The following is a 27,047-nucleotide window of genomic DNA, read 5'->3' as shown; positions in this document are numbered from 1 at the left end:
AAAAAAGCTGTGACTCATGAAAAGCTCTCTTTCTTAAGGGTTATGACTGTAGCTATGGATCAATTCATGCTCAGTGGAAACAGCCAACAAAGAGAGAGATGGCTGAAAGACGAGTAGAGAAGAGGAGAATACAAAGAGGGGAAATGAAAAGAAGAAACTAGTGGGAAAGAAGAGATGAGAGAAATATAAGTAAAACTACAGAAAATGAAGCAAAAACAAATGAAAAACTAGAGGAGCAAATACAAGGGAAAACTGGAAAAGGACAAAAAGCTCAAATAAAAATGCAAGAAAAAATAATACAACAACTTATTAAGAAAGAAAAAGGAAATCTAGAAATACAGAAAAAGCAAGAATTTCTCACTTGAGATTAAGTGATCTCTGAAAGGATGCTTATGGCTTATTGACTTGAAACTAAACAGCAGCATTGTAACCAGTCAATCAATGTGATACAGTTAACAATACACTGAGCTGGAGTAGGGCATGTTGTACAGTTACACTCAATTTACACTCCATGCTGATTCCATTACTGTACAATTCACCCCTTACCACAGAACTGTGCTCTAGAATCTTATCTGGGGAGGGGGGAAGGATGTTCAGTGGTTTGAGCACTAGCCTGCTAAACCCAGGGTTGTGAGTTCAGTCCCTGAGGGGGCAACTTAGGGATCTGGGGCAAAATCAGTACTTGGTTCTGCTAGTGAAGGCAGGGGACTGGACTTGATGACCTTTCAGGGTCCCTTCCAGTTCTATGAGATAGGTATAGCTCCATATATTAAAATGTATCTTTTCACTAACAATTCTGGGTTGTGGAGGAGCCCAGGACAGTTACATAATGTGGGTCCTTTATCTGATGCTGTGAGCAGCATTGGCCTCAGAGCAATCCAGAATTAGAGAAGTGCCATGAGGGAATAAAGTCACATTGCCTCCACCTCTGGACTGTGCCTCCTGAGAGAGGCCTCGTAGGATCTGACCCAAAAATTCTGTGACAACCAAATAGACTCTTTTAAAATAGAAGTAGATTCTTCAGAGTCCAAATGTCTTTAGTGCTGTGCGTTACTCTTAAAAATTACACCTCTCTTGAATTTTAGATCTGGGAAAATACTGGCTTATTCTTTTTAAATATCTAATGCTTCCACAATAACTCCCCTTCTTCCTTACTTTATCAACTAGCCTGTTGTCATTTGCTGACATTCAAAGGCGTGAGAAATGTCAAAGCAGAGCTATAAATTGAACCAACTGCACTGCTTTCCTCCAGGCCACTTATTTCTCCTGTTATTTGTTTTGTATTTTAATTTTGATAGGTCCCTCTATGGCTATTAGCCAATAGGGGCAGGAATGGTGTCCCTATTCTCTGTTTGCCAGAAGCTGGGAATGGGTGACAGGGCAGGGGTCACTTGATGATTACTTGTTCTGTTCATTCCCTCTAAAGCACCTGCAATTAGCCACTGTTGGAAGACAGGATACTGGCCGAGATGGACCATTGGTCTGACCCACTATGGCCGTTCTTATGTTCATATGAATCTAATGCTTGTAGCAGGGAGATGCACTGACATAAGTGTAAGGCTTGCTGGCTGTAATCAAGGAAGAATTGATGGGGCTACTTATATGAGGAAGGCAGGCAGAATTTGTACCATCAGTTATGCAAAGCCTGGCCAAGAGGGGAACAGCCCAGTCCCATTACACACATCTGTCAATAAACATGGATTCTGAAATGCAGTGCATCTGTTATTCTAACCCTGGGTTTTTCTGGCAACAGTCTATTATACTAACTGTGTGATGATGATCTTTTGTTAAGACTACCAAACTCATTTATCTATGACTTTCAGGAAGACTAGAGCATAATCCACTGAACTTTGTCTCTTCAACCTAAAGCTCAGTAATAACAAGAGATTCCAGTGATATTCCAGGTTCTGTGCTACCCCTCTCAGGAACCTTTATCATCAGATGACATTTCCCAGTTACAATCCAGTTTATGGAAAGTGTATGGACTCTTACTCCATGTTCAGCAAACTGAAATATACCACCACTTTTCTGTCAGGAGGAGAATGTTTTATTTATTTCACACAGAGAAAAAGGGTTTCTGGGCCTCTTCAGGATAAAATAGGACATTTAGGGCCAAATTTTCCTCAGAATTACATCTGTGCAAACCCACTGAAAACAATCTGGCAAAAATGAGGGCAGAACTTGGCTCCTAATAGCTTCCATTCAGTTGCTATGGAACACACCATTACTGAGCTGTATACTGGGTGCTTACTAAGTTTTCCAATAATAGTGGCCTATCCTGTAGTCCTTATGCAGACATACTCCAGTTTACTATAGAATTTGAATTCATGTAAAAGATACAGCATCGTCAGTGAGAAGGGAAACACTAACTATTTTTTCTCCAAGTAGCAGACTCCAGTATCTTCATGTACAGAGGGTACATGGAAAGAGGGTAGCAAATAGTTCCAAGTACCACTACAGTATTCTACAAATTCTTCAATCTTATTTTTGCAAGGATAAGGCCTGTTACCTGTAAGAAAGTTAGTGAATTCTTCAAATTCAATTTTGACCTCATATTAACAGGAAAAATATTCTATTTACTTTTGGGTAAGTAGAGATAAACTGTCTGCAAAACTATCCTTCCTGGGCCAGAATTTGATTTTAATTACACTGAAGTAAAGTCAGGAGAATTAGTCCAGATTTTAATAAACCATACCAATCTCATAATCTGTCTTGGTATCTTTAATTTTTGGTAACCCTGACACAGTATAAAAAGATGACTCAAATTTCCAAGAAATGTTGTTGAAGAATGTGTCACTTTACTTGTTTTGTTCCAATTCCCACATGGCTCTTCAGCATTTCTATATAGATCCTTATAAATACAAAATATTTTTATTCTAAAGCTTCTTGTTAAGCCTTTGGATCCCTTCTTTCATTTATTATTGAAATTCAGTTCCCTATATTTTTTTCCTCTAAATTACTGTTAACATTTCTTCTAAAAAGCTTACATTTTCCCCTTAGCCCAGATTTTATTTTGCAGATTCCTAGCCTCACCATTTTAGATCAGAAACAGGATTTTGCCAAAACATCATTAATATTTTTATGTAGGGATAAAATCTATTTAATAAAATCACAGGAAAAATATGGCCCTGTAGCTAATGCTGTATTTTGCTAGTAAAGAAGAAAAAGATAAGTAGTTCAATTAATTGCATAATTATTTTTATGATTTATCAGTGTTAGATCTATTATGAAAACCTTATAGGACCAAATGTGGATGTGGTTCTGGTTTCTGGTTCATTGCTCTACCTCTGGAGTTGATCATCTGAAGTAACCGATTATGTGATTGGACCCTTAATTGCACTCTGTTACAGAGCCAAATTACATAATTCTATCAGTGTATATAAATCTAGCTGCCTAGCAACAATAACAACAATTTCACCTAAGCAATATGATATAAACTAGTGAGTACTGCTGTGGGCATGGTTTTCTGGATGCAGGATATTTATTAGTGACTCACTATGTGGTCTTTAGAGGAGAGGAAAGAGAAAGGAATCCAATCAGAATTAGGTGATGCATAAAGACTAAATATCCAGGGGTATCACTAATATATACATACATATATATATTATATATATATATATACACACACACACACACATGCACGCGCACACACACGCACACACACAAAATACTAGTTGAAGGAAATATAAAATTAAAGTACTATACAGTGATACAACTGGGCCAGCCAAAAGCCACCAATAAAACCTAAAATAAAAAACATTTATATGCAATTCAGCTGGCCTCTTACCAACCAAAAGGATATTTTCATACCTGTCTGCCCAGAACACATTAAAGATTTCATGTGTTATTATTGATATGAAAATGATACATTTCTCAATAGCTAATTAATTTCATATCAATTAAATTGTTTTCCCCTAAAAGTTTGCCCCACATACACAATAGCGCTCAGGATCATATCGGAGCATGTGTAATGGGGAAAGCAGGAGACTGGTAATCAGGATGAAGAGAACAAACCCAGTTGGATATGATTCATGTCGGTTACATGAAACATGCCGGCAGGGTCCACCTGTAGAGATTAGCAATGGATAAACCTCTGCTTGTTCACTTGGAAGTTTGAATTCTACAGGAACTGGTTATTCATAGCGTGCAATCGGTCACCTAGCTTGCATGGTATTTTTTCAGCTCCTTGATCGGATGACAATTTTTAAATATATGCATATATGAAGAGAAAAATTAAATACAAAAAAAAGCTATCAAGAGGGCTACATAAACACTTTTGGTCTAAACTTCATGAATATTTGCAAGACTTTTGTTAGACTCAAACACACTTGTAAACAAACAAAACTGCTTGTATGATTGATCGCTTGTCATGCGCACAAATATTTTTGTAGTGACTTTTATTCAAATAATGTTTGAGAATATTTGCTGCAGTGTTAACATAGCTGGGCTCAGTACTTGTTTTAACAATAAACCTCAGAATTAAAAAGAGCTTCCAAAGGCAACAACATTAAACATATTTTTAAACCGGTTATTGTATTTATGATATTAAAACAAAATTAAGACCATACAACAAATTTTCTGATCACCCTTGATTTTGGAAGTAGAGTGAAGCTCAATGTGCAGCACTGAAGCTCTGCCCTCTTCTAGCAGAAAGTCCAAGTCAGCATTTTCCAAGAGAATTTCTTTGAAAGGATTTATAGAAGCAACCTACAAATATCAATATTCCCTGTGCAAACTCATATCTTTGTTCTGTTCTCTCTTGCTCACCCTGTCTCTTTTTGAATTTCCTATAAAAGCTAAATTAGGTCTCAGGGGCACTGCACCACTAAACAAGGATCTCTTTGCAATGGAAGTAAATGTACTCAGGAGGGAGATGTTGTTGAAGGAGAGGCTAAAGTGTCTCCCTCCTCCAGTTCTCTCATCTTTCACACAGAAATCTTTACTCTCTCCACACAAAATCTCTCTCTCTCTTTCTCTCTCTCTCACACACACAAACTTACAGAACTCAAGTTTACGGAACTGGAATAAATGCCATTTTGGCATAACTTTCCAAGCAGCTCTAATGTTCACATGATTCCTTCTGAAATTTCTTAGTTAGTATATACATCTGGAATACCAAGACTAACCCTTTTTAATATCAGTCCTGCTACGCTAATAGGATGTATCTGCAGCACAGTCTGCAGCTCAATAAAAAATCAATTTAGATGATGCTGTGGCTTCCAGTCTACTCTAGAGATAATACTCAACTTTAACTCCATCAGAACAGGACTTGACATTACAGATTTGCTTATAAGATATATATTGCATTGTGAGAGACTGAGGTTCGCCATTTCCTTTGAAAAGAAAACTGACTCCCTGCTTAGGTATAAAACATGAGACTGCAACATTTTAGTTATTCTGAAAGATAAAAAGCAACATTCCATCTTCATCCAACACAAATGTTTCCTTCTCCCAGCATTTCAGACACTATTCTGACTAGCCACTGGGAGTACAGTATTTGAGTCTGAAATTGAAAATTACAGGTTTACAGAGGGACTAATGATTAGTTAACCCTTATATCAGATATTGAGAAGATCCTATTTCCTATATAAAAAGTCAAAGCACATATTAAAAAAAATTCTTATTTCCATTATTACATGGCCCTTTTAGGAGAAAAAATAGAACCATGTTTCAGAGCTGCCCATTTAAATGCAGGATCCTGCACATACAGATATATAAAAGGCAGGATCTGTCTCATCATTGGAAGTTCTTAATAAATCTAAGCTAAATGCATGGATGGGTATATGCATTTCTATATGGAAAGAACTGAAAATATTGTTAGATCCCCCATCCCAATGTAGAAGTTCATAGTAGTATAACAAAAAATATTGTATTGTAATTGATTATGAGACTTCTTATAATACAGAAGATTTTCTTTTGAACACAGCAAAAAAGATATATGGGAAACTTCTAAATAAGCTCTGCTCAGCTATTCATTGTCCCATCCATTTTCTTCCTCAACCTGGTATGATTCTTTCAATTTTCCATCATATTCAAATTTTATGTTAAAAAATATCTTGAGGTTTTTTTAAAGCATGGTTGATCAAATAAATGTGATATACCAGCAAGAAAGACAACATTTGCATGGATTTTATTTCTGTATTTGCCTTATGCCACTTACTTTTTACTACAGTTTACATTACTTCTTAAAATATATGCTGCTTGATTAGCGAGTACCCTCTCCCACAAAACTAGATGGCTCAGGAGGTTTATAATGAATATAGAGACTAAATTGCAGGTTGAACTTCAGTTGGTAGTGACTTAATGTTATAAAAATGTGATGGCTATTTGATGGCCTGTGAGATATAAGTTGGTGGTCTCAATCCAGTTTTCAATGGACTGTTAAAAATAAACAAACGAACACACACTGCTGTTAGCACTAATTGGAACCCCTGCTGGCAGTTTCAGCTGTAAGGCCAAGGATTTCCCTGTCCATTAAAAAGGGTCGCTGCAGGTCAAGGTTGAATAATAGTAGTGGAACAGCCTGGGAGAAGCTTGCACTACTACTGCCTGTACAGTTTCCTGTGTCTGTTTCTGTAGCTAAATAAGGGCCCAATCCTTTCAACACTTGTGCGTATGAGTAACTTTATCCAGGTAACTACTCAAATACATAAGGCATCATCAGGAATGGGTCCCAAGACATTTCAGTCTCCAGGAGCGAGGTCAATGTGGCACCTTTCAGTACTAAATTAATATTTATCATTCTGAAGGTACATGACCACAGTCTTTGACTTACAAAAATTCTTTGTTTATAGTGCTTATTTGACTTCTAAAACATGGAAAGTTCCCATCACTGAGGGCTGGGTCCACCTTACGCACTAGAATTTCACAAAATATTTCTTATTGTTTTTTCCTTAGTGCATAAGTGTGGTAAATGTGTTCATCTTAGAAAAGCTATTACTCTTACACTATATTGTTTGGAAACCAAGGCAAGTAAAGAGAAAGAAGAGAGGAATTCAATCAAAGAAAAAAAATCGCATACCTTGTTCAATATGCATATTTTTCTTTACAGATTTCATTTAAATATATTGCTGATAAATGGCAGGGGTATTGCTAGCCGGGCAAGTAAAAGCTCCTTCTTTGTGCTGCCCTGCCAATGAGCCTCATGACTGACTTGTAAGGATCACATCAAAGGCTGAAAGGATAATTCATTCTCAATATCCATTCAGTATTTGATCTCCCTTTTGAGAATGCCACCAAGAGTGACAATTATGGTGGTGCTCTCTCTGATGGAAACACCTCACAAAAGACAGAATTGGAGCAACTCTGTTCATTATAGGCCTCTAAGCAGCCATGAGACAGTAACAACTATCAGTCACAACCAACCTCGGCTGGATTTGAATTGGCAACCTAAAAGGTACACAGCTTCTTACTTTTAGGTAAACTGTAAAAAAAAAAAAAAAAAAGTTCCTGAAATGACTATTTAGTTCTAAGATGAAAAATGACAAAAATAAACAAAAGATGTGCAAATGGACTGGAAAATTACATTCTAGATCAGTGTTTCTCAAAGTCAGGCAGGGCCACTGCTTGTTCAGGGAAAGCCCCTGGCGGTCCAGGATGCTTTGTTTACCTGCCGTGTCCACAGGTTCGGCCGATCACGGCTCCCAATGGCCACGGTTCACCACTCCAGGCCAATGGGGGCTGCGGGAAGGGCAACCAGCACATCCCTCAGCCCGCGCCGCTTCCCGCAGCCCCCATTGGCCTGGGACGGCAAACCATGGCCAGTGGGAGCCGCGATCAGACAAACCCGCAGACACGGAAGGTAAACAAACCAGCCAGAACCGGCTTTGAGAAGCACTGTTCTAGCTAATTGTTTAAACAAAATCTATAAAAGAGTAAATATACAGCATGTTGGAACCAAATTGTATGCTTGGATGGGTATCTACATTTCCTCCAAGGTTTTGGAGCCATACAAATGTAGAGGAGATGCTGGATATACACTGGGGTCAGGATTTGACTCATTGTTCTTAACATTGTCATTAATTTCTTTATTGTGTGAATGAACCATCCTTCAAACAGTGTGTCCAAAATAATAAAATAATCTGGTAAAATAAATAGGACTAATTAAAATAGAGACATGTTCTATGATGCAAGAACAAATACTGCATTTTTAACCAGTATCTACAACTTTTCTAAACAAATTGTTCTATTTTTCTTTTGTATATGATAAATTAAAGCTAAAACAATTCTTGTTTCAATCTAGTGTTTTAAGTGACTTGTTTTGGCTGTATTTTGGAATTGGGAGAATATGACTGATTTATAAAATTTACAATTAATAACATGGCCAAACGTTCAGAGGAAATTTATATAAAATATGATGTGACGTGAGAATGTATGTCACAGAAAACAAATATGATGTGCCAATTCACAGCAGCCTGAAGGAGCAGACCACAACGTAAATGTACTGGAATGAATAAAAATGTAGTGAATGGCTAACGTTAGTGTTTGGCTGAATATTAAATACCTGGAGATTTTAATCCACTAAATCCAAACACAACACAGCAAATACTGGATGATAATATAATTAATAGATTAATGTTGTGTGTTCATTCTTTTTCCATTTATTTCATTCTTCTCCTTTTGCCTTTCTGACAGAGTGCCAGAACTCCCAAAGACAACAATGGGAAGTGAGGGAGCTCAGTGTCTTGCAATACTGACCCTTTTTTATTTCTATCCTTTCTCTCTCCAGTTCCACTCTCTCTCTTTACCTTTTCCTTTGGCCTCCCCTACTTTTCTCTTCTCTTTTGATAGCACATTTCCCTATTTTTTCCAATCTTCTCCTCTACGTCTCCAAGTATTCCCCTTTCTCTATTCTCCTCCCTTTTCTTCCCCTTACATCTCTTCGGATGCCCCAGCCCTCACACTCATATTTTTTCTTTCCCTATCTCCCTTCAGTTTCCTGGTCTTGCTGGCCTGGTCTCTTTTCCCTTTTTGAAACATGCAATCCTAGGCCTTTTTGGGTTGTAGCTACTATTTGGCTTAGAGCAGGTATTGAAAAATGTTCATTTCAAAGCCAAATATTGGAGTTTTGGACCAGACTCAGCTGAATACCTATTTAACAATAAATTCAATTAAAGCCAGAGTCAGCCTAAGTGCACGGAGTGGAGGAGGGTGTGAGGTGCCTTCTTCCCCTTGCATAGCTGACCAAGCAGAATACCAGCCCCTGAACTCTGAAGAGCACAATACTGCTCCCTCCATACATTGCTGGGAAACATGTTGCTGCAAAGGGAACAAGGAAGGCAGAGAGGAAGCAGGACAACTACAAAAGGGTACAGAAGCAGGGTTGAAGCCTGCACACATCAAAGCTCCAAGAGATGTACGCTGCCTCCCCAAGGCAGAATGCATTTGGTGTTCCCCCTGGGGCAACATGGCTCCACACTATTCTTTATGGTGAGATGTGCCTAAATAGCACATTCTAGTCCTTAGTAATTTATTTCTTTACATGATGTCCTTGTCTAGCCTTGTTATCTTTCAATAATTGTCAGAGGGTTATGTTACACCCTCATTATGTTCATGGAGCAAACTCCAACTGATGAGGCATGTCATACCATCAGTTTTTAAGAACCCCCTGTCAAAGTCAGTAGAGAGTTTGACTTAAAAAATATATATTCAAGAATATATTATGGGCCAGTGTGAACAAAAGTTCTGCATGCACACAGATTTCATTCACCAAATGTAATATACTAGATGCTCAGTAGGGATACTGACATTTATATAGAGAAGCATACCCAAAACAATTATTTGAGAAACCTTTCATGTGATGAGAGGCCTGAAAAATGTCCTTTAAAATGAGTAAGACATTACATACTTTTTAGCTGAAAAATAAGACTTTTGGGGTGGGGTTTTGAACAGTACTCACCATTTGCCATTGAAGCCAGGAGCAAAACTGGAAGCAAAGTAAGGCCAACATTGAGTGCTTTTTAAAACACCACCCTTACTATCTCAACAGCAGCCTTACAACTGTAAAAGCCTTTTTAAACTTAAGTTACTCTCAGTAAGTGACAATAATGAAATGATTTCATAGGTAAATCCAGATGGTCCAGAAACATTTAACACTTTATTTGAATATTTATTAATTACCATATATACTCGTTCATAAGCTGATTTTTTTAGTAAAAAAGGGAAGCGCGAGAGAAGGGGGTTGGTTTATGAAGGGGTGTAGAGAGGGAGAGGTGGGACACAGCCCCTCACACCAACAGAGGGAACAAGGAGAGGCAACAGCCAGCAGAGCCAGAAGGGAAGAGGCGAGGCCAGAGTCTCTCCGCTTCTGGCCATGCTGCTTTCCCCCCAGCCTCCGAAGCAGCTGCAGTTCTGGGGCCAGGGCCACCCAGAGGGGGGGCAAGTGGGGCAATTTGCCCCAGGCCCCACAGGGGCCCCCACGAGCATTTTCAGGGGCCCTGATGAGAGTTTTTGGCAGATCCTTCCGCTCTGGGTCTTTCGCGGCAAGGGCTCCTTCTGCTCCAGGTCTTCAGCAGCAGTTCGGCAGTGGGTCCTTCACTCGCTCCGGGACCCACCGCTGAAGCGCCCTGAAGACCCAGACCAGAAGGACCGCCACCGTCGAAGACCTCAGGCCTCCTGAATCCTCCTGGCCCTGTCCGGGGATGGCAGGCTGCAACTGTGCCACCTGGCCCCGCCACTCAGTGCAGGCTGTGGCCACGCCGCCTGGCCCGCTGGAGCACGCTGCAGCCGTGCGTCCTGGCCCAGCCCACTGGAACATGCTGCTGCTGTGCCACCCAGTCTGGCCTGCCGGAGCAGCTCCAGCCAGGCCAGAGACAACCTCTCCTGGGAAGGGATGGGATGGGAAGAGTGTGGGGGTCCCAGGCTAGGGGTGGGGTCAAGTGGGGGGTAGTCACAGGGGTTACTCCGCTGACACCCAGTTTTTCCTCCACAAAAAAATTCCCCAATTGCTGTCCCAGCCCATCAGGGTAAGCAGCTAGCGCGCCAAGACACTTTGTTTACTTAGGTTTACCTCCGTGCCTGCGGACACTCAAGATAAACAAACAATCTTGGACCACCAGCGGCTTATCCTGATGGCCCGGAAGCCAAAGTTTGTTGACCCCTGAATTGTAAGGTCAGCTTATGAATGGATCATAAAAATTTTCCATTTTTACTTATCCATCTTAGGGGGGTCGGCTTATAAATGAACAGCTTATGATCGAGTACATATGGTATATAGGACCTGATTTGATTCTGCAATTCTTATACAGTGGAACTATTAATGATGTAAATTACTACACATGTTGGTAAGGGTGATACAATTACACCCAAACCTATTGCATCGTGTTAGCCTTTTCTCCACTAATAAAGTCCCCTCTTTATTCTTTCTGGAGGGATGAATTCAGCCTGAACTGGACCAAAACTTATTATAGAAGAATCAAGAAACATTTGATACTGATTTTTTTTTCCTTTTTAGTAACATTTAGAATACTTGTTTTTTTCAGCATATGAAGACTTATGTTCTCATTTGGGTGTGGACAGTTTCAGGTAATTGAATTTAATAAACCAAGATAATTATAAAAGATTTTAGAGTCAGAAGGTTAAATGCAAAATCTCCAGCTTTTGCAATTTTCACTAAGCTACTCTGTGCCATTGATTTTCAAGTAGAGCTCTGTCGTATTAATTTAGATAGAATATATGGGCTAATGGCATCAACATAACTTAGTCACCAATTAACATTAAACACCATTAAATAAAGTATGGGGTTTGTTATACAGAAACTTCAGCCTGTTTCATATGAAGGCAAACAGAATATTAAAAATCTTTAACTTTTTATTAGAGATAAAGAAAGGAAAAACAGCTAAAGCATTTTAAATGTAACGTATTAAATATGGTTTTAATTTTAATAACATTATTTGTTCTCTTTCCCTTTAGCAGGAGAGAGAGTTGTTAGAAGGGAAAAACAAACCAACCATGTTTGTCAGGATTTAGATTGTATGAAAGATGGTAATAACTGTCTTTTGGGGGTTAGTGACATGGGCTAGTATCATTGCTATTATTGTTAAAATCCAATCCTGTTTCACTTCAGGTGTTGTTTGGGATTTAGCAGGAGCTAGCAGAGTGGTGATATTATCAGGGTTCCTCCCTTAGCCTGGTCTGGAAAGAATATCGATCAAGATCAGGATGATGAAGGTCCAGAGTCCCAGGAGAGGTTAGAGGTGGCAGCCATGATGGGTGAAGCTTGCTTCAGCAGCTAATTTTTTTCTAAGGCCCCACAAAGGGATTGGTGGGCAAAACAGCCCAGCTCTTAAATTTTTGTTTACCAATTAGACACAGTTTCTAACACACTAATTTTGGTTTACTGATTTTTGGTTTTACACTTTTCTTGTTCATTAAGCATAACTTTAACATTGTTTCAGAGTTATACTAGTAGCCTTTTGTGTTTAGACTAATTTAGTCCTTTTTGTACTTTTTAAAATTAACTTTAGCTATCGTAGGTTATTGTAACATTTTTAATGAATGTTTACATACTTTTTACAGATGATCTTACAATTTGAGTAAATATGCAAGCCCAATTATTACAAAAGCTCTCCACTCATCTCAATTGATATTTCTTCTTAAAAACTGGTGGTGCAATATAGTATATTATTTTGACCCATTGGATTGGGGGTTTTGTTTGTTTTGTTTTGTTATTTTGGCTGTATTTTGAATGGAGTAGTTATTCTCTGAATGTGTATATTTTTCTTGGCAACGTGGAATAAATCTGGTTTGGAGTTAGTTGATGGCAATCATTGATGGTAGTTAAATATTCTTTCAAAAATGCCCAGACAGGATAATGATCGCTACCTTATATATTCCTAAGCATGTTAAAATAAGTTATATTTGATCATCAGTAAGTCTTGCTCCAAAGACAGGTTCCCTTTTCTTTACAAAAATATGAGCCTAGAAAAGCACCGTGCCCCCACTTACCTAATGTTTTTCTCTGGTGTCATTGTGTCTCTCTGCTACCAGACTACCACAGTTGCTCATTCTTGACTCCCCTGTATTTGGGTAAAGATATGAAAATCTGGCTTTTTTCCCCAAACTCAAAAATTTGCAGCAGTATAAATTAATACCAAGCATATTCTAGTACATAATTATATTGTAAAAAAAAGTACATGCTGTTGTCAGGACGATTTTTCATAGTCAGTTATGAGCAACTAGAAACAAGTACCACTGTTTTCTCTCTCTCCCAGACAGCTATCAATGAAAGGACAACGAATGTCTAGATTATATAGTTAAGACCTGATTTATAATGTTTCATTTTCCAAACATCTTGTGGCAAACAAAATCAGCACTAAGAAGTGATCAAGGAAACCAACACTGGAAGTACTGTATGAAGTTTTCTAAAAAATAGTTATACTTCTCTGATGGTCCCTTAAATTAAAAAGATCCACTAGAAGTTTTTCACTTAATAAAACCAGGCATATTTCCATAAAATGGAAGACCAAGAGACAACTGTCTCTTTACTATAACTTAGTTGAAATCCTCCTTATCCTTACGTTAACCTTAAAACAACAAGTTGACTTAGTTACTGTTGTTCATATACAGTATATACAGTCATCCCTTTCCTAAGTGAGTCTGTTAAAAAGTGGGTTGTAATTCTTTTCATGCTCATCCTCTGTTGCTGTTTTCACTATACGAGTTAAAGGCCTAGCCTTAATCCTTTTGAAAAAATGGGATTTTGTCACTGAAGCAGAATTGGGCCCCCTGTCCTTGCATCTTCCACTTTTCTTAAAATAAGTACCTTTGAACACCAAAATCAGGTTACCTGAAAACACTCATTATTCAAGCTCAAGTTCTATTCTGCAACATGTATAACTTACATAAAACAAGTCTTTCTCTCATTCCACTGACAATCCAAGTCACAAATTTATCTTAATCATTTCATTGTTCAAAAAGGCATAGCCCACTTTATCTCCTATTGTGTTATGAATGTTTGGGTGTTACTTATCTGTAAGTAGCCTTTTTTCCATTTTTATCACTTGAGATTTATTTTAGTAGAACTATAATTTCGTTTGAGATCAAGATCAACCTATTCCAAAATATATGCTACCCTCTCGACAGCTCATTATTTTGACAGTACACTGAACTGTAATTTAACGACTTCTTTTGATCTATTTTTTTCTTCTTCCGCACCCCTGCAAACACCTTCACTCAACAAAATTCAGAAAACATCTTACTCATAAGAGTAAGGAAACTTTTAGAATACAAAGACACCCTAAAGTGGGGAGGAATGAAATGCAATGAGAATGCATGACTTGTTTGCAAATGCAAGTCTAAAGAATGTAGTTCAATTTTGGCTCCTGTGAATTGACATTTCAGACAATGTAATCTCAAAGAAAACAGTTTCTAGACAAGCAAGTTTAGGAAGCATGCTAGTTGGTCATGGATAACCAAAAGGAAGCTGTTAGCTGTGGTGAGATCTCTTCAAACACACATGCAGCCTGGCAGAGACACTTTACATTCGCCCAGGATATGTTTAAAACATTCATTCTGCAGGATACATTAATCAGTTACAAAACTATATTTTTTTTAGCCACAATTACACTTCTGTAACTACCTATAATATTTTTCAGCTTTAATATTATGTTCAAAGAAGTGTTGGTATTAGGAGAGGTTAATTTGGCCAAGATGAATACATATACAATCTGTAATTTGGCGATCAGTTAGTGCATTTAGGGGAAAATAATAATAATAATAATAGATTTAAATACACTAACTTTTTATTTATGAACATCCTGTAGATCAGAATGCACTACTTTAGAATGGCATACTTGAAATTTTAACATTAGCGCTTCTGAAAAAAATGTGGTGCTTTTGACAGCTTCTGTTGTTCTGGAAAGCTACTAACCGTATTTCATTTTCAAAGAGTACTGTACAGATTGAGGCTTGAAGGTGATTTTGCTTAAAACCTCAATGCAACAAGCTTTGTTATCACAACATGCTTCTTATAACTTTGATTCCCTGTAAACCTTTATAGTCTTTCACATTTCTTACAATCCCAGACCTCTGGGTTTCACTGGGTATACAGTATACAGTGTCAAATGCAGCTTTCTTGCTCAGGTGAGCAGTCCCTTGATTCCAACAGGGTTACTCACAAAAGCGAAGTCCAAGATAACAAGATTTGGCTCAGACAGTATGAAACAGTCATCTCTGTATCAAAATGAGTCCATCTAACAAATAACCACAATTGCTTGATGTTCACTCTCTATTGAGTACATTGTTTGAAATGTCTGTGATACAGACAGAGATAACTATTTTTTTTAAGTTATTTAGATTTTGGATGCCACATGAAATTCACCGATGTCCTTCTTTAAAAGTTGTTAGATACATCATAATTGCCAATTCATCAAAATAATTCATCATTAACACCATAGTAAACACATTTATGTCAAATTGAATTAGCCTATATACTTGTATTGGAAGCAGAGAAACAGCTGTCATTCTGTTTGCATAAATTTTCAGCAATATGTTTCTAGCAAAGTAAAGCACAGTATGTGTGTTTCTGCTCTATTAAAAAAAGTAGGCCTCAATGAAAAGAAAGGAAAGACACACAGGGCCAAACTCTGCTCTCCTTACTCCCAGATATTACTTAAATGGGACTACTTACGTGGGTAAAAACTAAGGGAGTGAGGTTCTGCAGGATCAGGAACTGAGTGTCATATTTGATACTTAATCCTATTTGAAAACTTCTGTTGAAATTAGTGGGAGTTTTCAATATGCTTATGAGAATAATATTAGAAATAAAATAGTAAAATGATACTCTCCAAAATACTACAGGCCTGATTCTGCCACTGTTACTCACGTTGCATGGTATCTGACTAAGTAGCTCTATTAACTTGGCTAGGGCTGAACATAGAGTAGGTAGATGTAACAAAACTGGGACTTACTATGATGTACTGTATATTAAAACATACAGACTAGTGACTTTTATAGTTCATATATAAAAAACATTAAGGAAATCCCCAAGTGGACTAAATTTTTAAAGCTATTAAAACTAGTCTTGGAGGAACTGATTTTAAATATAAATTCAACCAGTCAAAATACAAATTTAGTTTAAAACATATAATGTTGATTAAATAGATTTATTATGTCCTACAGTAATTAATCTTTAGAACAGTACCTTAAAATAGTAAAACATTGTATAAATGCTGCTAATTATTATTCTGATTCTATTGTTATGTTTCACTTGACATTTTTGCAATGTTTCCTTTGATTCATTTTTTACATTTCCTTTAGAGTTCATGTAACTACTCTACTGTTAGTTATTTATACAACTATTATATTTAGCATGATTTACCATAAATGCCGTTATAACACCTGTGGTTTCCCTCATTAAGAGCTGAACGGATAGGGTCATGGGTTGAAAGGGCAGCATATGGGCTACAAAAGGGCTAGTTAACATAACCTATTATATTAGTGCACTGGTAAAGCCCATTTCTATTCATCTGATGATTAGTTCAATCAATATTTATTCCTGTGTACTTCCTTTGTCTTTAGCTACAAAGCAGACATCCTTCAATTTCATAGCACAAGTCTTGTCTTCTGTGAATTCATTGTTTCACTTGAAACAGAAAAAAAAATGATTTACTGGGCAGCCTGAGATTTTCTCTTTTGATTTTGTTTTCCAGCATTAGATAACTAGCACACATATTATGGCAAATTGTAGTTCCTGTGACTGTGTATTATCAAAGATATATTTCATCCACACATTTCCAAATAGGCACATGTCAATGTCATACAGTGTTTGATTCCTATGCCAACCCCAAGACTTTCTGCTTAGGATGGGAATGTGTTTTATAATAGGAATTTTGAATTGTAACTCCTGTGAAGTGATTGTTTTCCCTCTTACATATTTCCCTCCCCGATCCTAAGATTAGTGATATATTTTACTATCAAACATAAAGCTTCAAAGCACTGCATTCAGAGGTGCTTCTTGTGTAAGGACAACTAGTATGAACAAAAGTTGCAGGATCAGGACCTATATTTCCAAAACAGGAAATTCAGTTGTCATATTATGATGATGATGATGATGATGATTACTTTTCAAAGTATTTATTTCTGGTAACATCCACATTGTGCTAGGCACTTCCCAAAACAGAGAAGAATGGATTTCCACTGTCCTATATACTCTATATTTTCACAGTCCTATGTAGCTCATACTTTTTAATATACATTTTAAATTAAGTATGAGATTGCTGATCATTGGAGAAATATTCACCAAAAAGAGTTTGTTCATAAAACAAAGTTAGGAAATACAAAAATCTTTACCAATCTGGATGTACAAATGTTTCAGAAATTAATTATGACAGAAATCTGATTCTATATTAATTTGAAATACAGCACTGCCATTTGTACAATCTAATATAAACACTATTGTTATTGCAAAGAAACATACATGCGTGACATCATGTGAAATTAGTAAATGGTTTAAAAATCAAAATAATCTTTCAATTTTCAGACTTGATTTCTGCTTATGATAATTTAACTAGAGGGATGTTATTACCTACCAACATTAACATTTACATTTTTAAAGAAAAAAAGAGTAATATTTTACCATTTAGTATGGTCTCATCCTATCTAAGTGTTTATTGAAAATTATCAAAACTTTTATCAGTAAAGCCAAATTGTGTTCTGCTAAGGCCTAATCTTGCAAACTCTTACTGGTGTAAATGGTTCTTCCTCATGCAAGTAGCCCTATTGAAGGCAATGAGTGTTACTCATATGAGTCAGAACTACTTATCTAAGTAAGAGTTGAAGAATTAAACACATTGTGACTAGCTCAAATATAGGTTTCAGTTCTGTTGGGATCTGATCCTACTCATTCAAATGAGTAGTAGTTTGCGCTACCATTGATACTTGCATAGGTGATGCATGCATATCTACATAAATGTAATAGTGTATGTCAATTAATTAGGATTGCATTTTGTCATTCTTTCCAAAATTAGTTTTGATCATATTCCAGAAATACATGATTTGGGGTAATTAAAGAAAATAATTGTATTTACCTTAATACAATTATAAAATTACCTCCATTTATCCATTAAATTTAAGGAAATTAATGCTTTTCAGTTGTCCAGACACTTTTTACATGCCAATTAATAAACTCCCTCAATAACACTGTAGATTGGATTTGTTTAATTCACACCTTCCTAATTGCTTATGAATATTTCAGTGAAACTGTGAAAATAGAATAACTATATAAAGTAATGCAGTATTTCACAGCCCAGTCCTGAAACTAATAAAAAAAAAGGAAATCATACAACAAAACCCAGAAAAGTACCTAAACTCTAGAGTTTTGAGAGTTTTTTCTTTGAAATATACTAGATTTAACAGTTTGCTGAAATACCAACTGAGAATTTAAATATTACTTACTAACAAATGTTGGGCTTTGCAACACTGTTTAAATGTAATTTTCACAAAATGACTAACTGTGATCATAATCTTGGTGTTTGTAAATACTTGAGGTAAAATTAGCTGTGACTTGGCATGGCTTTTAGCCAGTTGTTAGTTCTCTATACTGAGTCTCAGTTGTGTTTATATATATATAAACTATTAAAATGTGCTAAAATACAAGACCAAAATGCACTAATGTTCATAATTTGCCTAATTATATTATAAATCAAATTTAAAATATCCAGAAAACAAACCTGTTTTTGTTGGTTTTTTAATCCAAACACCACTCTGCTTTTATAATAGTGCACATAAAGCCTCTTTTACTAAGAAAAAATGTGTTCTTATCTGTGATCTAAAAATCAACGCTTCTTCAGTTCAAATGTCTCATGTGAGCTTTACTCCTATTTATTATACATCCTTATAAAGATAACATCACCATTATTCTTCTAGCAGTTTTCAGCCTTTTCCAGAACTAGGTATTCTATACTGACTGAGATTGATATTAAAAAGAGAGAGCTGGACTAAAGATGACAACTACAGTGATTAAAGCACAAAGATGTTTACATTTCAGCTATTGTCTCATAATATTGTTCAGCAATAAATCAGCATTATTGAGTATTCTTAAAAGGACTTAAACTAAAATTGTAAGAGCTTGAAGAAATAATTTTCTGTATCAGATTACCAGTGTCTGTAAGGTAGTTATATAACTGCTTAAGTGTGACTTTAACACGGATGTACTTTTATGGATATGGAATGATTGAGACTCCCAGACTATAATTCTGTAAAGAAATACGGAGGTGCTGTTCCAAATTGATGCTGCAAGTTTGGGGCATTCGGTTAAAATTTTTACTCTGGGAAATTTTAGAAAAGCATGCCTGCATCGCAGACTTAATACTCTAAAGGGAATGCTGTAGGACCGCAAATCGCCTGGGAAAGTTTGACGATCTCACGTTAAAGACGCTGCTCTCTCTTCAAAAAAAAAAAAAAAAAATAGTGAACCAAAATAAATTCATCTTAAATAAAAGAATATGTCCTTCACAAGAAGCTGCAAACGAATGCTTTACAGTCCTGCTATATTATTTTAATTTGCTAAAGTCAGCAATCTATTCATTAAATAGACATTTATTAACAAAACAACATGGAATGGGGCTGATATTGTTAACGAACAACTCACCCACTGAGTTAAACGAATACCTTAAATCCACAACAGATTACATCTCTTTTCGTCCTTATATATATTCGACTGAAAAGACTCTTTAGGTAATGTTCTTTCGCGTAACAATACCTGTAGATAGATTGTGGGGGCGGGTTTGGTGCTCTACCATCGTATTTTAAAGTATTTAATAAAATGTTTTTAAAATACACACATTAGGACTTTATCTTATTCCCTTTAGTGGGAGGAGGATTGGGTTGGCAATCCTCTGTCAAACTGACAGAATTTGATGGGGGAAACGTGGCTATCTTGCTGCAGACCAGTGGGAAATGCTACTACAGGCATTGCAAAGTTTGCTGACACGTCTGCACCACTTCTCCATTCCCATGAACCACACAGTCAGTCTGATACCTCTAACATTCGGGGTCACCGATCTCCTGGGAAAAGTACAAGGGATGGAGACTGCACATTCCTTTGTTCTAGCAAATCAAACTGACTTCTTTTAGGCAATGACAGGATTTTGTCTAGAAACAATTTGGGTGTGGTAATGTCTTATATTGGACTAACTTCTGGTGGTGGAAGCGCACCTTAGCTGGGAAGTCTAAACCTTCGACCAACAGAAATTGGTCCAATAAAAGGTATTATCTCACCTACCCCTTCTCTCTCATACCCTGCGAACAGCACAGCTACAAAAACACTGCAAAGGATTTTGTTTTTACATTATTTACCATACAGTAAGTGGACGAAACACTGGAGGCAACTCTCTCATGAATGTTACAACCTCTAAGGACCCTGATGAGCCGCTGTTCAGTTACAACAGAGGAAGCTGGTGTGGGGAGAGGAGATTGTTTTCCCAGACTGTTTACTAATGTAGAGTCACTGAAGAGTTTATTCCCACCACGCACACCCTCCGCCATCTCCTACATTTTTCATCAAAACAAAACGCAAACCCTAAACAAGAAACGATGCTACATTCCGAACATGAAATACACAGTAACTAGCAAATGAGCTGTTAGGTTGACATAGAAGAAACACTTTTGAAAAGATGAAAAGTAAAAAAGACGGGGCAGAACAGGGATTTCACTGACTCGAGGTGGGGGTTTTAAAGCTACATTTTAAGCAGATTCCTGCCAGCCGGCCTACGTGGTCAGCCAGCTCCTTGCTTTTCCCGGTGCCAAGGACAGTCACTTTTCCCCTAAATAAGAGGGATGCCCGATCTAACGGCTTTGCTAACCACCAGAGAAATGAGTTAGTTTCCTAAAACCCAGCATAACGCATTTGGAAGAACTAATATAAAGTTTTGTAAGGGCGCGACGGCGTCTCTCTGTTTCCAATCATCAAATTTCAGGGCTGGGTTAGCGGAACTCAGGGAAATGTGCACACCGTGCTGGTTCGGGTTCCTATCAATATTCAGGAGCGATACACTGTTCTCCTTCCCCCGCCACACACACTGTGGCTGGCCCGCTATCAGAAGGGCAGGGAACGGGTGGCTCCGGAGGGATGTTCGGTCTGATCTCTGCAGCCAGGAGGAAGAGGGGCTGCTAGAGGCAGGAGGAGAGGGCGAGGGAGCACGAGCTGTGACAAGGAGGAGGCGGAGAGCGGAGCTTTCGCCGAGTAATCTGCCAGGTACTGGGGTCCTGCCCTGGTCCCTGTACTTGGCTTCCGGGCCGGGGAGAAGTGGGTCAGTGGAGCACATGACAAACCCAGATGCCGACAGGGAAACACAACCCTCACACGCACGCACACACACACACACACACACACACGCCCCTGGCTTCTCCTGCCCGCCACTCCAATCAGAGCGCACAGCACGTCGCCGGGCACTAGCGCCCCCCCCCCCCCCCCGCTCTGCCCGACCCACCGCCAACCCGCGCAAAGACAGCAGCTGCCCCCTGGAGTCCCCCTGCCTCCCAGAGCGGAGCACGCAGGCAGCGGCACCCCCCACCCACTGCCAGCACCCAGTCCTGCAGCAAACCCGCTGCCAGTCACCTTGCCCCCAGCCCCGGCCGCTTCCACTCGCCCCTGGCACTCTGCTCTTCCGAGCAGCCCCCCCGATTTGTGGCAGCGCCGGGGGCGGGCAGCGGGACTCCATGGATTGCGGGGGCTGCGAGCACCGACCGCCACCCCCTCCCTGCCCCGGCGGGCAGCACAGAGCATCTTCTCCAACCCAGCGAGCACGCGGGGCAAAGGCAGCCACAGCGCCTCCTACCGATCATAGCTTGGCTGGGATTTCAGGGCCACCCACAGCCTGGCTGGGAGGCTCAGGGGACGCTGCTTCCTGCGCACCAGGGACGCCCCGTCTGCCTCCACCCCCCTGTAAATGGTAGGGTCCTTGCTCCTCTCAGTAACCTGCGGGCTGGAGGATAAAAATAAAATAAAAAAGAATGCTGAGGAGGGCTTGAGGGAGTGTTTGGGTGGGGTGGGAGGAGGGCTGAGGGTCACTTTATGAAGTGTTATTACTAGAGTCTCTGGCTGTTTGTGAAGGGCTGAGAGAGGGGAGGGATGTGGGGGAATCTTTGCTGTGAGACAGGCCAAAGACTCGATTAAAATGCAAGGAGCTACTCTCCCCTGGAAGAATGAGTCAGCTGAAACTCCAGGGGAAGGAGGGAGACACAGGAAAGGGGCTGCTTGGCTCCTAGCACTGGCCAGCCCTGAGAAAGCCCCCAACGGAGAGAACCCATCTCTGCAGCCAAGCAGGTGCTTCCAGCCAGCCCAGCCCCTCAAGCACTCTCAGGGAACCGGTGACCTGCACCCCCCTCCCCACACCCTCTCCTAATCAGGCGATCCAAAGTGACGGCAGCTGACACTGAGCAGGGCTGGCGCAGGGGAGTGTAATAAAACAAAGCGAGCCTGGAGGTTCCCACCAGAAGTTTAGCAGCCACTACCCCCTTCCCCCCAGCCGGTGTCCTTTCCCCTTCGCGGCACATCAACACACCAGGGAAGAAAGCGTCCAAATGCTCCCTCCCCCCCAAAATAAAACCAACCCCAAACGCAACCCACCTGCGCGCTCCCTGCGAGGGAACCTACACGATTGCCCAACGCACACCAAAATAAGACATCTCTAAACATTTCCGACCAGCTCTCAGAGGACTGTTTCCTCATCTCTTCCTATTAATGGAAGCTGGGACATGCTAAGGAGACTTAACTCTTCTGAGTCCTAACTCCCAGTTGAAACCTCCCGTATACTGAAGTGCTCTTGCATTCCCTCTTTTAATTACACTCCTGCTAATCATTAGATAGAAGTACTTGCAACAGATACCCAAGTGAACTAGACCAACATTTCGAAATTATTTGTTTACTTTGGGCTTGTTTTAGTTCCCCCGTGCAAACCTAAATAAATGGAGCTACCGCCATAATAAATAAACAAAAAAATCAATAGCACAAACAATACATTAGACATCACTGAAAAAACTTTATGCAACATAAGCAGCAAACTCCCCCACTCCCACAAAAAAGGAACATAAGAAACACCTTACCTCTGTGAAATCACTCCCCCCTATAATATACCCCCACACACCTCCTTATTCCCCTAATTCTTCCCTTACCTCGCATGGTGTTGGCGATTCCCTGCTCAGTGCAGTCATGAAGCTAACAGCTTGGACCTTGTATCACAAAAATCCCCTCTCAGCAAGAAGGAAGGCTGCAGCCGGAGTAGATCTGCTCTGCCGGGAAAATCATTCCTCCAAGGTTGTTGTTCTTTTCTTTTCTTTTTTTTTGGAAAGTATAATGTGTATATAGATGTAAAAGGAATGTCTGTCTGGCTTGTTTGAATTGTGCGTGTTTCTTTTTCCGCCTCCCCTCCCCGTATTTGCTCGGAAATACCACCAGCAGCTCCAAAAGATTTCTTTTGTGATTACTTGGACTGAGGAGCAGGAGCGATGGTGGTTGTTGGTTTGTTAGTTACAAGGGGGGCGGGCAAAAGGAGTTTCTATTTTTTTTAAAAAAGGGAACAGGGGGGAAAAAAGAAAGAAAGAAAGAAAGGAGGGCTGTGTGAATGACAGAGCATGTGCGTTTTCACATGACATCTGTGCCTGTTAGCAGATCCCCAATGTGAATTTTCACTGCTCGGTTACAGGGACGCGCAGAGAGAGATTGAGAGAGAAAGCTGCAAAGAGGCTTATAGCAGAGAGCTGGCTGCACCGGCTACCCGAAGCTCCTCCCGCTGTCAGCGCCGCCACCAATCAAAAGCCTCTTGAGTTGGGAGCCCGGCTGGGACCACTGAGGGGGAGACCCATCCGGAGAGAGACAGACAGAGGGGCGCACAGAGAGTGGGGCGGCGGGAAGAGGAGAAAACATACACACAAAAAAGAGCAGCAGGGCCAGTTCGCTGTTCTCTTGGTGGCTGTCACAGAAGCACCGCTCCTTTCTGCCCTGAGTTATTCACTCCCACGTTTACTAATGTATCAAATATAACTGTGTGTTGTTTTTAATCATCACCAGATAGTCTCCCTGTCCCTCCTCAATCCAGCAGTGCACCCTGACCCAGAAGGAATGGGCTGTTAATATTTGTAAATATCCCCCCAACTGCCAGATTGAAGAAGCAATGAAGATCACTCTGGAAATATTCTGTTAACAGTTTCCCTAACTTTTACTACTGGTGGGAACTTTTCTCTCTTTTGATGCCAGCTGCTTTTTTTTATCATTCTGGTTTCAGTCTCCAGAAAAAATGATGGTACAAAGTGAGCTACCTGCAGTGCATTGGAGTTTGAGGAGAGGTAACAAGACAGGGAAATGTGAAGACCAGCATGTGGGTTTTTTTTTATTTGTTTTTTTTCTGAAGGAGTATGATAGTAAGGGAGGCAGGCAAAGGAACCCTCCTCAGATATGTATTTTATTTGGGAATGAGACTATAGTTCTTGATTTTTCCCTTCTGAAAACATTACAAAAGTTTTGGGGTCAGAGGTTCTCTCAGGTGAGGGAATGTGAGTGTCAAAAAACATTTGTTTTACCAGGATAGGAATAGTTGGCAGTTGTGCAGCAATGAATGTATACATAATAAATATATTCTGATACAGCTAGATCCTGCATCCATTCTGACTTCAACTGAAGTGTTACCTGAGAAACAAATGACTGCAGGATTTTGGCCCATGTAACTTTTGTAACCTCCTTAGACAAACCGTGGCCTCTCTGATGTGAAGATCTGAGCCTCAATCCCACTAATTTAAAGGGGAGTTCAGGGAGCTGACCAGTTCACAGGAATAAATTCCTCAATGTGGAAAGCCAGTATTTATACTGACAGGTTGTTCACCCCCCTAAGGGATGGCTATATGCAAGTTTTGCATACAGCCCCCACAGGCAGTTGACAAATTCATTATCAGTTTTACTTTAAGTCAAGATTGGACATTTTCCTAAGAGTTATGCTCTAGTTTAAACTACACACTTGATTAGGCTTGATGCAGTCACTTACCTGTTAGGGAAGAATAAATTCTTCCTTTATGGCAGAAATGACCAGGTGAAATGCTATGCCCTGAATCATGCAAGAGGGCAGACTAGATGATCAGTGACCTCTGCTGGCCTTAAAATCAATGTAGACCAAGTGGTAAGTGGCATTTCCACACTTGGTGAAAAGTGGTACAGTTTTCTGTCTGGAGGACAAGGTGACAGCTTTCTTTAAGGAATCACTTAAAATATGCACACATGAATTATGAACCTGTCGGTTTTGGGAATGTTGTCTCAGAAGGCTATGGTGAGGCTTCCTTACCACAGTCTAAAGACCAGATTTCTTAAACGTCATTGAGTCTTGTTTCAAGTCAGTGTATTATAAATAAGCCATACTTATGTGTTATCTGAAGATGGAGATCAACTGAAGAAAGATCACCTATGCTAATTTCCTTAGATTTATCAATGACCTTTGGTGCTATTCACCATCAGGGCTGCCCGGGAGGGGAGGAGTGGCAAGTGGGGCAATTTGCCCTGGGCCCCACAGGGGCCCCTATGAGAATATAGTGTTCTATAGTATTGGAACATTTTTTATGGAAGGGGCCCCCAAAATTGCTTTGCCCCACCCCCCCAAATCCTCTGGGCGGCCCTGTTCACTGTGAGCTTTCAGTGATGCATCTGCAATTCTCAGCAGGGATTTATGGTGATGTCTTGGGTCCCAATCCTATGAAATGCTTAATTTTACTAGCACAGGTAATTCTATTGATTTCAGTGGGACTACACGTGTAAGAAAAGTTAACCATAAACTTGTTAGCAGGATTGGGGAGTGTTGACTCCTATTTAGTGGAGATTTTAGAATATATTGCTGGATCTTTGCCTACCCAAGGAGTCTCTTATGTGGAATTCCACCATGTTCTAGTTTCAACCCTTCTCTTAAACATGTATATGAGTCTATTAGGAGGGTTAGAGAGAAAGCATGAGTTATATAGCACTTTCAGTATGGGCTATATCTCCATCTTTCTAATACAGTTGAGTGATTTACCTCATATCTGAATGAGATTGATCTTGAATGAAGGCTCAACAGAGAAGGCACCAGGATAATGCTAGTAGGTTGAAGAAAGCAATTGGAAGAGTGGGTAGAGATTATTTGCAGTCCTTGCTTGAGGGAGCACACCCAACATATCCAACATGTGTTGTTCAATTTTATCACGCAGGAGGTAGAATTATTCTGACCGTCCAGGAAGCAGCAGTTACTGAGAATATGTTTTTTTAATACATTTGGCAAGAAGGTTGTGATTCTTGTTTTCAGGTTCTGAACCTTGCTATCGTCCATGCTTTTGTGACTGACGTTAGATGATTATAAAGTGATGTAGTTAGACTACACCTTCCCTTCATTCAGGAACATAAATCAGTAAATATTGAAGCAGCATATTTTCTAAGCATAGAAAATGTATTAAACAACTGCTCTGTCTACTGGACTTTTTTATGGTTTGAATATAAGATATTTTTGGAAAACTGAAAAAAATAGAAAAGCTTTCTTTCCTTTTTATCAAAATGACATTTTCCAGTCAGCTCTTGTTTTTATCTACAAAGCCCTAAAGGGTTGGGGCACTGAGAACCAGGGGCACTATAGTGCTTGTGCAGTTCCATGGCAATTCTGATCATAGGAGGGATTCTATATTAGTCTCCTAATTTAAAAGTGAGCAGAGTTGATAGCAGGGCATTCTCTGAGAGGGATCCTCCCATATGGAGCTTACTTCTTCAGCTTGATCTAATATAATTCACTTCTGTTAAACTCCGGGAGATAGAGATCAGTTTTGCACCATCTCTTGGAGTGTGAGTTGATGAACTTGAGGTGGTCGGTTTTATCATGTGTTCTAAACGTATGAGGAAGGTCTCAAATATTATTGGGCTACTTCTTGTGAAGCTGCTCCAGACAATCAAATATATTTGCATCTTACTATACATACATATGGACTTCAGTGAGCACCTCACAGACAAGAATTTCTCCTTACCACAACTTCTTAATGTAGGAAAGTATTATTCCCTTAATCTAAATGGGAAATAGAGGCACAAGAAAGAGGCATACGACTTGTCCAAG

The 27,047-nt window shown here is 39.4% G+C and overlaps 1 protein-coding gene across 1 annotated transcript in view; it reads right to left on the bottom strand.

Moving 5' to 3' along the window:
• The window catches only part of RORB (RAR related orphan receptor B), a 174,382-nt gene extending 150,787 nt beyond the window's left edge, over window positions 1–23,595 (bottom strand). Inside the window, exon 1 of the mRNA XM_050944198.1 lies at window positions 23,113–23,595. Within this exon, the coding sequence (XP_050800155.1) occupies window positions 23,113–23,119 (7 nt within the window). The 5' untranslated portion in view covers window positions 23,120–23,595. The remainder of the gene's footprint in view (window positions 1–23,112) is intronic.
• Window positions 23,596–27,047: the final 3,452 nt, after the last annotated feature.

Source organism: Gopherus flavomarginatus, chromosome 3 (assembly GCF_025201925.1).
Source record: "Gopherus flavomarginatus isolate rGopFla2 chromosome 3, rGopFla2.mat.asm, whole genome shotgun sequence".
Classification (NCBI taxonomy): domain Eukaryota; kingdom Metazoa; phylum Chordata; order Testudines; family Testudinidae; genus Gopherus; species Gopherus flavomarginatus.
The sequence above is the reverse complement of the archived record's forward strand: the minus strand, read 5'-3'. Positions and strand labels throughout refer to the sequence as shown.